The sequence below is a fragment of the Neopsephotus bourkii genome, unplaced genomic scaffold, assembly GCF_033783945.1.
Source record: "Neopsephotus bourkii isolate Nb327-2 ecotype Australia unplaced genomic scaffold, CSIRO-AGI_Nbou_v1 NB_1825, whole genome shotgun sequence".
Classification (NCBI taxonomy): Eukaryota; Metazoa; Chordata; class Aves; order Psittaciformes; family Psittacidae; genus Neopsephotus; species Neopsephotus bourkii.
In genome coordinates this window covers 5,031,007-5,043,546 of record NW_026902298.1, presented here as the reverse complement: position 1 = coordinate 5,043,546, position 12,540 = coordinate 5,031,007, and the positions used below count along the sequence as shown (strand labels likewise).

General features: G+C 40.9%; 1 protein-coding gene across 4 annotated transcripts in view; it reads left to right on the top strand.

Moving 5' to 3' along the window:
- NOX4 (NADPH oxidase 4) overlaps positions 1–11,896 on the top strand; it is a 105,741-nt gene extending 93,845 nt beyond the window's left edge. For all 4 annotated transcript variants that reach the window (XM_061343767.1, XM_061343769.1, XM_061343768.1 and 1 more), the window contains 5 exons: positions 125–244; positions 3,590–3,698; positions 4,238–4,306; positions 6,334–6,434; positions 11,481–11,896. In XM_061343767.1, coding sequence (XP_061199751.1) covers positions 125–244; positions 3,590–3,698; positions 4,238–4,306; positions 6,334–6,434; positions 11,481–11,601 — 520 coding nt within the window. In that variant the 3' untranslated portion in view covers positions 11,602–11,896. The remainder of the gene's footprint in view (positions 1–124; positions 245–3,589; positions 3,699–4,237; positions 4,307–6,333; positions 6,435–11,480) is intronic.
- Positions 11,897–12,540: the final 644 nt, after the last annotated feature.

Genomic DNA, 12,540 nt, shown 5'->3' with positions numbered 1-12,540 from the left:
ATCCCAAGACTAAAAAAAAATTGAAACAAATGCTTCATAGGATTTTAATTCCAGATCATTTTTCTTCCCTCTCTCTTATTTTAGCAGCTTTTTCTAAAATGTTTTTTGTTTTTTTTTTCTGCAGACTGTATGTGGATGGACCTTTTGGAAGCCCCTTTGAGGAATCTCTGAACTACGAGGTCAGCCTCTGCGTGGCTGGAGGTATTGGAGTTACACCGTTTGCATCAGTGCTCAACACACTGCTGTAAGTGAGCTTAAGCCTTTTAAAGACATTTCCCCTCAATTTACCATAGCAGTGCATGTTAGAAAGATGGTCAGAATATTAGAAAACTTCTGTTAGCATAATGGAAGTGAATAAAACATAAGTGAATGATTCCTTGGAGAGAGGTAGAGGACTGGGATGTCCCTTGAAGAGCATAAATCACACCTTACAGGCTGTGTGACCTAAAGGGTAGTAGGAGAGTTGTGCCAGTAATCCACCTGAACTAGGACAGTGTCACTAGCCTTCATATCCTGGCACCAACCTAGCCTGTAATGTAGTCACAGCCCTTCAGCCAGCCTTGGTTCCCTTGTCCCATGTTATATGAGGCTATGGACTACGGTAGTGAGGTTCTGAGAGTTAGGAAGTTGTGACACTCTTTCTACTGGGAATGCATGGCCAGCTCTCCTGGTCTGTAAAATGTATAAGCTTAGGTTTTAATGGAAGCTTGGATTCAGATAGCATTCAGATGTTTAACCCCATGTTAAAAGTTTACATTTTAGGTATGCCTTTTTCCTAAACCTTTCACGTTCTATTCAGACCAAACCTTTCACCTCTTGTTTCTGTCACATTGGCAACACGATTCCCACTAAATCCTAACCTGTGTGAAACAGTCTTGCTTTTATGATTGAATTGACGTTTTTATTAATTTGGGTTTTTTTGCTTGAGCGTTGGCTAAAAGCTCCAGTCATAGGGTAAGCACCCATGTTTCATAGGCACTGTATAAACATCCAGCCAAAGGCTAGCTGGCTTTGGGCGGGTTTTACAATGCACAGCCGAAGCATTTGTTCTAAGAAGAACATTCCAATGGCCAGCTCTATCTAACTCCAAAGTGGTTTAAGCCTAGAATTTAGATGATATGCACATTCTTCTGTCCTTGATCTGGGCTAGGCCTGACAGTGCTGAGTGCTTCTAAAAATGATCAGCCCCACAAGTCTCATAGAGCTACAGTCCCCAAAGACCATCTTGGGCTCCCTCGTTTTCTTTTCCTGAGAGCGTATTGATCATCCTCTCAAAAAGAGGGTACATTTTGCTGAACGCCTGGGGCCCAGGTGGATGAGATGACCATTTTCCTTGTGATGGATTATCCTTGACAAATGCCTTTAGCAAAAATGTCACAGAGCATAATGATGGGCCAGCAGCAGGCAATGAGATGTTTGCCTCTACCAGTGCATTATTAAAGGCTGTAGGAACTTGCATAGATACACCCATAGAAGGTCAGTGTCCAGAAGCTTTTGTAAATTCCATTTATCTGGATAAAGCCATAACTAGCCTTTGTAGCCAGTCTTCCCCTTCTGCACTGTACAATATACAGAGAAATCATTCTGTAAATCTGGGAAAAAAATAATGGTCTCAGCCTCCTTCCTTCTCAGTATTTAAACATCAACAAAGCTCTGATTTAGGGGATGATCTGCCTGTTGTCTTTGCCCTGGCTTAGAAGCAGAATTTGGCAGGTATGAATATGCAAAGTGCCTTATGATGCCAGCACTGCAGATCAGCGGGACCAGTCCTGGTGTGTCAAGGGCAGGTCTGAGGGAGACAGCAGCAGCCTGTCGACACAGTCATTTGTTTCCTGCTCAGTTGGGTTCCTGTTGTATGTGCACAATTTAATTCCTCCTCCTGCCCTTAACTGTTGAACCCTATGCCCTATTCTTAAGAAAATACAACCTTCATTAAGGAAAGCTTTCGTGCAGAAGTGTCTGTAAATAATGGCTATTATTATGGGCAGTGATAACATAGAAACACACAAGAAGTGTTATATACATATGGATTTGTTTATAATGGTGGATTGCACCTTTATTGTGTAATGTATTCTGATGAATGGAGGTAGACCCAAGTGGATGTGTCTGAGGTGCTATTTTAAATCTTGTTTCATGAAGTCTTGCAGTACAGTTTCTTTGTCTATCTGCAGTGTTTCATCACGGAGAGTAGAGTTTTGTTAGTGAATTACAGCATTTGAATGCAAAATGCCTTGCATTTTTCTCTTCCTTTTTATTCCTTTTTATGCTGAAAGGCACTTATTTTCCCTGTTACTGCTCATAGTTATCTTGTCACATCTGACCAGATTGTGACCCTTCCTAAGGGTTTATCTTAGTATAGGTAGTCAGAAGAAGAGAGGAAGTCCTGCTCTGCAGATCAACAGTTTACAAATAAAAAAGCTGAAATCAGGACTTAAAAGACAAGTCTTAAAGTCTCCTCAGTCTTAAAGCACTTTTTTTTTTCTCTCTGTGGGAAGCTGACATGAAAGGTGAGTTCTCAGGCTCTCCATGCTCCTGAGAATGTCTCCATCCTTGCTACTCAGTCTTACAGTGGAGATTAGATGTATGGGGAGGTACGATAGTGCTTGGAACCATCATTTATGTAGATCCATTGATACTATACCCTCGCTGGATATGCTGGCAACACTAGAGTTTGAAGTAATACATGTATCATGAAACATTTTGACTGCAGTTGGCTCCTCCTAGCATTTGAAGTCGAAAGCCTGTGGCCTTATCTTCCTGAAAATTATTTTAGGAGGAAAAGGAGGAAACCATCTGTGCACTGTTTCAGTGATCAGAACAACAGAAAGCAGCGTTGGCCAGCTAAAAAGATACTTCCTGGATATTTGTGCTTTATTTGAACTCATCAGTCATCAGGATTTATTTTTTCACTTGTAGTTTCTTTCCCAGTTCATTTCAATCCTACCTTTGCACTATAGTTGTGCTTTTTAAGTTACAAATCTGACACAAGAGTCCTTTTTTTTCCAGATGCAGTGCCAGAATCTGCCCATGGCCACAGTTTACCCAATAGCATCTTCTGAGGACTGTAATATATCACACAGTTCCCTAACACAATGGAGCTCTGATTTAATTTGGTCTTTGCGATTTCACTACAGTATTAATTATAATCAAGCAGAGCCTTTCAAATATAAAGGCAGAATTAAGTCCTGACATTAGTGCATTTGTCAATATTTTCCTCTTATGGGTTACTTTGTAAACCTAATAAAGGATTGACATAATACACTTGAACTTAGGATGTCTACTCTGCTTTGCAATAGAAGTTTGATGATGATGCATGAATCAGTATTTGCTGCCTAAATCATCTGTATAGCTGACAACTTCCTAACGCAGAAGCAGTATCTGTGAAGGGTATTAGCCCTGTGCTAGGGATTTAATATTCTCAGGATCATCCTTAGGTCATTTCAGTGTTGGATGCATCATAGGATGAAGAACAACTTAGCAGCTAGCTTCTAAGGGAAATTCTTGCTTCCAGTAACGAATATAAAGCATCTTAATTAATGTTTCCTTTTAAAATGACAATTTTTAATTGCCCAAACATTTTGTTTTCAAGTGACGGCTGGAAATGCTACAAGCTCAGAAGACTCTACTTCATTTGGGTGTGCAGGGACATTGAGTCTTTCCGCTGGTTTGCAGATCTGCTCTGTACGTTGCATAACAAGGTAATGGGGTTTGCTTGGGAGGGATACTGTCAATAAGTGTTAAGTATGTCCACACCATGCAACGATATAGAGAAAGACATCTTTGCTCAAAACAAGCAAGCTCCAGCAGTCCTTCTGCTTGGGATACCTAACTCAGACTCACACCAATTGTATAGCTGACATCGGGATTTCATTGCACAGCACTGCCATGTATCAGTGGTCTGTACAGTTACCTGTGAAACTTATGAGATGGAAGAAGAAAGTACAGGTTGAGGAGTTTGAGTGGCCTTTAGCCTTTTGGCTGGTAGACAGATTGAGAAGGGAGGGGTTTTTACAATATAAGAGCAGTGTAGCTTCCTAAGATAATATTGTGTACACAGCATGATATGCAACATTCTGGAGTTCACAAAGAGGTGCTATGGAAGTGTAACTTCTTCATTAAAAAGCTTACTTCACTGGTACGGAAACCCGCATTCCTCAGCATAGTGGGCACAAGTGACTTTACGCTTACATTGAGAGAAGGGATATTATTTCACTAGCTGTTTTTATCATCCTCCCAGCTTTGGCAGGAGAATCGACCAGACTATATAAATATCCAGCTGTACCTCAGTCAAACAGATGGAATACAGGTATGTGGCTAAATGCTGTTTGTAAACAGAACTGGAACTTGGGGTAGCAGACAATGCAAACTGTCACTCAGAGGCAAAAGGGAATTACTGCAGATAGTAAAAACAGGAAATGAGGCCATAAACTCAAGTGACTGATTCATTACTAGGGCAAGAGAGCAAGTCCATTCCTGCAGCATTAAGAGAATTTGGTCTAGCAGCTGTAACTTGATTAGGTGTGGGCAGAAATCCATATCTTCCTTTTCTAGAAAAGAGGTCCTTTCAGGCCAGGTCACAGACCAGACAGTTGGCTGTGTTTGATGGGAAATCTACATCATTTCTGGGCTGAGAATCAAAACAGAAAGTTCTTGGAGCTTACAAGCTCAAATTTTCCTTTTAAACAAATATTTTGAGAGAAACTAGCTATTTTTAAGTGCTTTGTATTTCTTTGCCTCAAACATAGATAAAAGTTCAAATATCTTAATGTATGAGACTGGAAATTATGCTGAACTGTCAATCCCAGAGCTAAGCTAATTCTCCAACTCTTGTCATTTCCTGGAGCTGTTTATGCTTATGATCTTCATTTTACATTATTTAGCACATGAGCCTGGGCCCGATTCTTCACCCTGCTGTGTCTGAAAGCTTTCTATTGACTGCAGTGTACTCAAAGCCAAACCTAACAATAACTACAAAACATGAAATGCAGTGAGAAACCATGCCCAAAGGATTTTGATCTGCCTGGTATCAGGTGGAGATAGCACAGCATTCACAGCTCTGGTAGGAACACTATCCAAAGTCTAAATGATGTTGTAGCTACAGCAGTTATGAACATTGTCCCACAGATTTAATGCCTGAAGGATATATGTCAATTGAAATGGGGTGCTTGAAGATACCCAGTTCATGAACCTAGCATGTTCAATGCCGGGCTTCATTGTGATGACACAGCAATATTGTAATAATAGACAACTCAAAGCAAGTTTTCTAATATTGTGTATCAAGCAGCTACTGAATTTATTTAAGTCAACTTTGTTTTAAGTCTAAAGTAACTTTTCTTTTGTGGCTATTGAACAAAACTGGCATGAACCATAATGCTGCTCATGATTTCTCAGGGGGGACTTAAACTCAACTCTCCATTGCCATACAGCAGTGTGTTCTCTGGTACTAGCCCTAAGTGCTGACTGCTACCAGGATTAGGACAGTTTCACTTCATGCTCCCTTTGCTCAGAAGCAGCATGACTGTGTGACAACAGGGAGCAAAGCCCATCCTTCATCAAATGCCTCCTGAATATAAAAGGCGAACGGAGCATGAATTAGCCAAGACGCTGCATTTGTATGAGCACTGTTTCAGGTTGTTCAGCAGTGGAGTGAATATGTGGCCTAGAGAAGATGTAAATTTTATCTGCCTTTTTATCATATTAGGATAAAAAAAAAAAAACAAGGAAGGGCAGTGCCCTGCAAGGGAAGGGCATTTGACCTTATCCCCAGCCTGGTGAGTGAGCATCACTGGAATGGGTCACATTCCATCCAGGGAGCAGTTTTTGGCTGCTTTCTGCTGTTACAGCAGCTCTAAACAGCTGGCAAACTACTCTTAGGGAGAAATGTAAGATTTCCCTTGTTACTTTTTCAGACGTAGTCATCTTAATAGTTACTTGTACAAAGTTAGGAAAAAAGACTTCAGACAGAAGTATGAATTTTGTATCAGCAGTGTTTCTTCCAGCTTAGCATTAAAAGCCAATGAGGGAATGAATAATAGGAGCGTGGTTATTGTTTTATGGCTTAAATAAATTGGTTTAAAAGTAATGGGGAGATTAATGAGCGGCTGCATGAGGAACAATGTATAATGAACACCAAGGAGAGCCATTGAGAAGGCAGTGAGCAGAGGTAGTCATGCATGAAATGGCTGCAGTTTTAATCACAACTGTCTGATACTTGTGCTCAGATTTTACATCTCAGCGATATGGTAAGTCAGCCAATGTCAGGAATGGGAGCCCTGGGTGATATGAGGCAATTTGCAAATCAGGCAGAATGGAATGTTTCTCTGTTTCTTGCAGAAAATAATTGGTGAAAAATACCAAGCTTTAAACTCAAGGCTTTTGATCGGACGACCCCGGTGGAAGCTACTTTTTGATGAAATAGCAAAGTGTAACAGGCGGTAAGTACCAGCCTGCTTGAAGGATGCCGCAGTTTGCTTATCTGTTTCTGTGCTTGTATGAAAGTATTTTTGGGTTTTATCTTAGATTGTAGTGTTTAAGCTGGTGTTGTTGAAAGTAGCTACTATTTGACTGTGAGAGATACCCTGTACAAACTGAAACTTGTGGTTTTTGCACTCAGAACAGTTAATCTTTCCATACAGCTAGGTTGTTCAGTGGCCTGGAAAATACAAGTAATAGATTTCCATCTCACTGCATGGAGATACATTTCTGTCTGTGACAATATCTTGCTTGCAGCATATGTTGGTTTTATAGATAAAGTTGCAAGTTTTAAAACTGTTGATTTCTCCTATAATTGTCATGATTTATAGTGCTGGTTTGCAAACAAAATACACAAGGAAGAATCTGACTCACTTGTATTGTTTTTATTCAGAGGATATATTGCCTTTGGAGATTCCTGTCACTTTTTACTCTTTGTTAAGACCTGGCAGTGCCTTTTCACTGTGCTAAGCAAACATAGTATGATCTGAAACAAGACAGTTGTAAACCAAAGAAGATATGCAGTTAGACTGCAGAATCTTTGTCCAGGTCCAGCTTTGTTGGTTATTTTACCCCCAGCTGGCAGTTTTCTGCCTTAAAAGCTGATCTGATAGAAGGGATTGTGTGAATCTTCCCTGATCCACTCCTGGGCAAAGTCAGTGGAATGGGAGTAAACCACCTTCAGTAGCTATTGATAGCAATCTGAGCACCAGGTTGAGAGGTGCTCTCATGGTCTCCTGCAGAACTTTCCCTCAAGAACTTCTTGTCCTCTGTTGCACTTCCAAAGTGAACATCTGCCCATTGACTCTTCTCTTCTGAGCCTGGATATGCCATGGGGACACTGAGCCCTGGCTCTTGGGAAATACTGGGTGCTAGTAGGTATCAGTTGGCAGAATAAGCTGCTAGCACTGTATCCTAGATTCAGGTCCTAGAGGATGTTGTGGATGGGGTGCTTTGCAAAATGCCCCAAAAGCTACTATGGAGAGACATCCCTAGTAGGATCCTCACACTGTGGAAACAAGTATCACTCAGAGAAGGGTTTTATAGTAAAGAATGGTGGGAAAATAAGAGAAATAGGTCAGAGAAGCAAGCTGACTGTCTGGCTCAGTCCTCTGCATAGAGGACTGTTGATCTTTTATGCTCCCTTTTAATGTCTTTTTTGTTTAACTGTGTGAATGCAGTTTTAAAAGTTGAAAATGATGAGGTTTCTGCCACTTATGTGCAAGGCTGTAAGAGCACGTAATATAGATGAAGCCATTAGTGGCAGTCATAGATGGTTTTTCTTTTGTGCTTTCCATCGCATTACTCCTAATTAGACTTCAGGTACCCTTTTCTCTGCATTTTCATATCAGGTCTTTAAAACTGAGCTACCGTTTGCAAGCAAAGTGTCTTTCAGTACCTGAAATAGTGTTCTGACTCTTGATTATCCTGCAGCTTGCTAAGATGTAGGCTTCCTTGCCCTTTCCTGTATCAAGGTTCTTATCTATAAATGTAGTTACATGCAACGTGATAGACAGCAGTGCAACGTGTAACTCAGCTGTCCCACAGAAACTTACCTGTTGTAGGTAAATATTCCCCCTATGTCTCTGAAGGAGTTGGGAACTTCATGTCTTCTCTATAGTTCAGTTTCCTGGTCTCCCAGTTGTTCCGAACATCTGGTGCGGGTGTTCAGGCTTTCGCATGTCTTTGCAGCCATCCCCTTGGGCTTATCTGTGGGCAGCCACGATATTTTCCACTTTATATCTTATTATTTTAGTAAAAGCTGAGCATAAATAAACATGCAGCTGGCAAACCTCTCCTCGGTTTAGCCATGTCATTGGCTTGTGGTTTGTTAATTGTTGCTGTTTGGGTCCCAAGCAAGCAAAGTGCATTTGTCAGTGTCTGAGCCTTGCCAGACCTTCAGAGCGGGACATGGGACAACCCAGTATCAGGTTCCCGAGTCTTTCCTCTGGAGTAAGAGGAGCAGATGCATGCCATCTACTGTTGATATTCTATATGACACCCGCAGGCCCAGTGGCGGACACTGGGATAGTTTATATAATAGTATAATAATTTGTATAAATATATATAATTCATATAAATATGTATATAATGTATAGAAATATATAATAATTTATATAATAAATTACCGGTCTTGGGTTTTGCGCTGTCTTTCTGGGAGTGGAGCAGCAGCCTTGTTCCTGTTCAGCCTTATCCTGGTTGGAAGGCTTACACCATGCCTTGGCTGCCACACTTTCTCAGTTTTGAATTGGTCAAATGGATGTGGGCTTTTTTTTCCAGATGGATACTGACCTAGAAAAAGACGTATATATCTGTAGGAGAGAAAGGCATGGAGTGCCACGGTACATTTCTCATGCACTTCAAAGGAGAAAGCTCTCCCTAAGAATAAATGTGGGGTTTGAAACTGGAATATCTGAAGTTCTGACTCTTACTCTCTGAGTAGCAAAATATTTCACGTCTCCCTCACCTCCTGCTGATCGTAAAAGAGATGTAAGAATAAATGCTGACCTGCTCATCCCATAGGAACACTGAGAAGTTGTTTCCTTATTGCTCTGAATGAGTAAAACCCTGTATTAATGTTTATTACAAGGAGTGACCTATAACATACTTTCCCTAATTATAAACATGTTGATGTTATTAAGATTTTCCGATATAAGGCTCCCTAGCTGCCCATTTTTATCTGAGCAACAAAGTGAGTGAGCCATTGACCCAAACACAGTTAAAGCCCATCAGCTCAGGATAGTAGTGTGCTACTCCATGTAGTAGCTCTTCAGCTGTCAGCCGCCTGCCTGCTTCTGTCACAGCCCCAGGAGCCACATGAGGCAGGGAGGAAGGAGAGTGTCTGCAAGGAGGGAAGTGGGGAGGCAAGTGAGAGGCAAGTTGTACGTGGAGGGTTGTGGTACATGGATGCCCCATCCCTGGCAGTGTTCAAGGCTAGGTTGGATGGGGCTTGGAGCATCCTGGTCTAGTGGAAGGTGTCTCTGCCTGTGGCAGGGGGTTGGAACTGGATGAGCTTTAAGGTCCCTTCTTACCTAAACCAGTCTGTGATTCTGTGATATGTCCAGAAGAGATGCTGATGGTGCATGTCCCATGAATGAAGTTGAGAGCATCTGGCTCACCATCAGGCCGTGGCTCAGCTGGGTTTCAGGTCTCTTGTGTGACCTTAGGCAAATCATTTAAGCTTTCTGAGATTCTGCTAATTAGCCAAATAGTCTGTGTACCTTGGAAGGATGTTGCTGGGATGGGAACACATTAGTAGTATGTGCTGCTCAGATGTGCCTGTGCATTAGTGGCTATATATATCTAATGAAAAGGAGAGAGGCAAACACTTTTGGTCTTATTAGTTGTCTGTACTAACCAAACTAATGAAAAAAACCCCAACAACATTGATTCTCTCAGTCAGATACACAGTAGAAGAGAGATTCATACTGGGAGCTCATGTATCCTTTTTCTCCACTGTGCACAGAGTAGAGGATATTCAGGCATCTTATTTGAGAGCAATGAGCAGCAGTGGTCTCACCAGCACAGCACCCCTTACGTTTAAGAGGAGTATTGCCAGGACAGGAAAGTTTAATAGATACACATAAGGGTGAGAAAAGTACGAGTGATGAATATTTACCATGGATTGATATGGGAGATGATGTGATAGAAGGCAATGGAAGTCAGCATTGCAAGGTGCCTGCACAAGAACATCATTGCAATTACCTGTGTAACTTTGTGATGCTGTTTGATGTTTGGGTCCTCAATTATTCCAAGCCAGTGTTGCTGTGCACTGGTACAGTGTGGATTGCCATGCTATTAGAGCTGCTGCCTAACATCAGGCACGTACACAGGACAGTATGCATCAGAGATTTCCTCCTATATGTGTTAGTTCCCTTCGATAACCAAATATGGACGCAGGCAGCTTTAAACTGCATTTGATTATCCTGCATGTGCTAAAGTATTTTATATTAAGTTGCTACTAGATAAAATACTGAAAGAGTCCTGGAGAAAAGGACCAGAACTCGAGCCTCCAGCCTCTTAGTGAGTGCTGCAGATCACAATAACTAGAGCTATGTTCCCTCTTGTGTGCTCTCTTTCCATCCCAGTAAATCTTTAAGATCCTTCTCTGTAGTGGCACAATTTCAGCAGGAAAATAAAGAATGTAATTCACTTTTTTTTTTCATGATGTAGAAGAGACAGCACCGCATCCTCTATCTCTGCTCCTTCCTTTCCCTTCTCCTCATCTTCCAAAAGAAGGGAGATGATGAATATCACTAATGGCTCAGTCCTGATATGGATGTGCCCTGTTCTGATGCTGGCTGCTGTTCAGAGCCCTTAGATGCTGTGAGTCTGACTTAAAACCTGTGATTAAGGTGACCAGAGAGCAAAGAGCTGTTGTCAGTGGAGTGGTATGAAAAAAGTCAGGTTAACTAATGAACCTGGGCTGATAGCTGTGGATGATGAACAAGGATCATGTTCTGTGTTTGGATTTAAGACTTTCTGATCTAGCTGTTGAAGGAAAGACTGCATGCTAATGTGAAACTGAAGCAGTAAAATTATTCTGCTGCTGCCAGGAATAATCATGGGTTAGTAGCACACTGTTTTCATTAGTGTAAGGAATCACCACTAGTGACTAAATCTTTTGCTGGTGGAAATCATGACTTGCACTGGTGAAGTCATTATGGTGAGACATATTTTTTAACCAAGAAAAGTGATAAATCATGCTAAAAAGTAAAGTAATTTTTCATAACTTGGTGTTTTAACTTGGTTGCGACTAAGATGAAGCACTTTTTTTCTAAGAGTTGTCTTAAATATATAGTAAGGCTTTTTATGGGGATACTTGAGAGAGATGAGATGGCTTCAGCAATACTAGCTACATGGTCTAGTGGGTTGTTCTCACCTTAAAATCTGTGAATAGTTGGCTTAACTCAGTGAGACCGGAATCCAGTTCTGTTTATCATCAAAATTTACTGTTTATTTGCAATGTCATAACTTTTTTCTTTGGGTTTGTTTTTTTGTTTTTACAGGAAGACCATTGGAGTTTTCTGTTGTGGACCAAACAAAATCTCTAAGATACTTCATAAACTGAGCAACAGCAGCAACTCTTATGGGACAAGGTTTGAGTATAATAAGGAATCCTTCAGCTGAAAGCCTGTTGGACTAGCAAGACCCTCTGGAAGAGAAAAGTGCAATTTTTTGTTTGTACAACTTAAAAGTTCAGCTGTGGTTTAAACAGACAGAAATGTACCAAAGAATAGCACAGATTTGCTTATTTATGACTATTTAAGACTTTGGAAAATGATGGACTCAGCAGTATACCAACAAATAGTAAGTGCTTATGCTCAAACTCAGATGCACTCACACAATATTTGTGGCAGCCAGCAGTGATTCTTTGGAGTTGTTTCTGTTAATTAAATATTGCAGAAGTTGGGGAGAGACACAGTTGCTTTAAAAGCAGATGGAAGAAGAATCTGTGGAATGTTTGAACTTCTTCCATTTCAGTCCTCTGAAGCTGGATCAGTAAACCAAACCCAGGTTAATCCAAATGGCAAGACATAGTGTATTACAAAGACTATTGCTTTTGTTGGTATACAAATCTCATGGCTTTGGGGTGAAAACACCCCATATTAAAGATTTTATACATTGCAGAATAGGGATTCTGTATTGAAAATATAGAGTGTTGCTCTCCTAGTCTACTTCTGTAGTGTATGTGAATACTCCAACCCGAAACTGAAGAGATGGTGGAGTATGGGAAATGATGTATGTTAGCCTATGCAAAAGTGAGCACAAGTGTGTAGCACCTGTGAGCAGACTTCACCATGCTGTAAATTACAGCCTTTTTGCAAGCAAACAACTGTACATGGAGAACTCTGTATCTTGCATTGATTCAGCATTCAGTGAGTTTGCAAAATAGGTGTGATTTATGCAGCCAGAAAGATGAAGCAAGAAAAGAGATTAACAGGAGCAGACAGGATATGATGCTTTATTATACCAGGAGCTCAGCATGGAAGTTGTACTTGTTCTGCACTCATGTGCCTTGAATGTCAAATACTTCAAGCATTCAGATGCTCTTACTTACTATTTTAC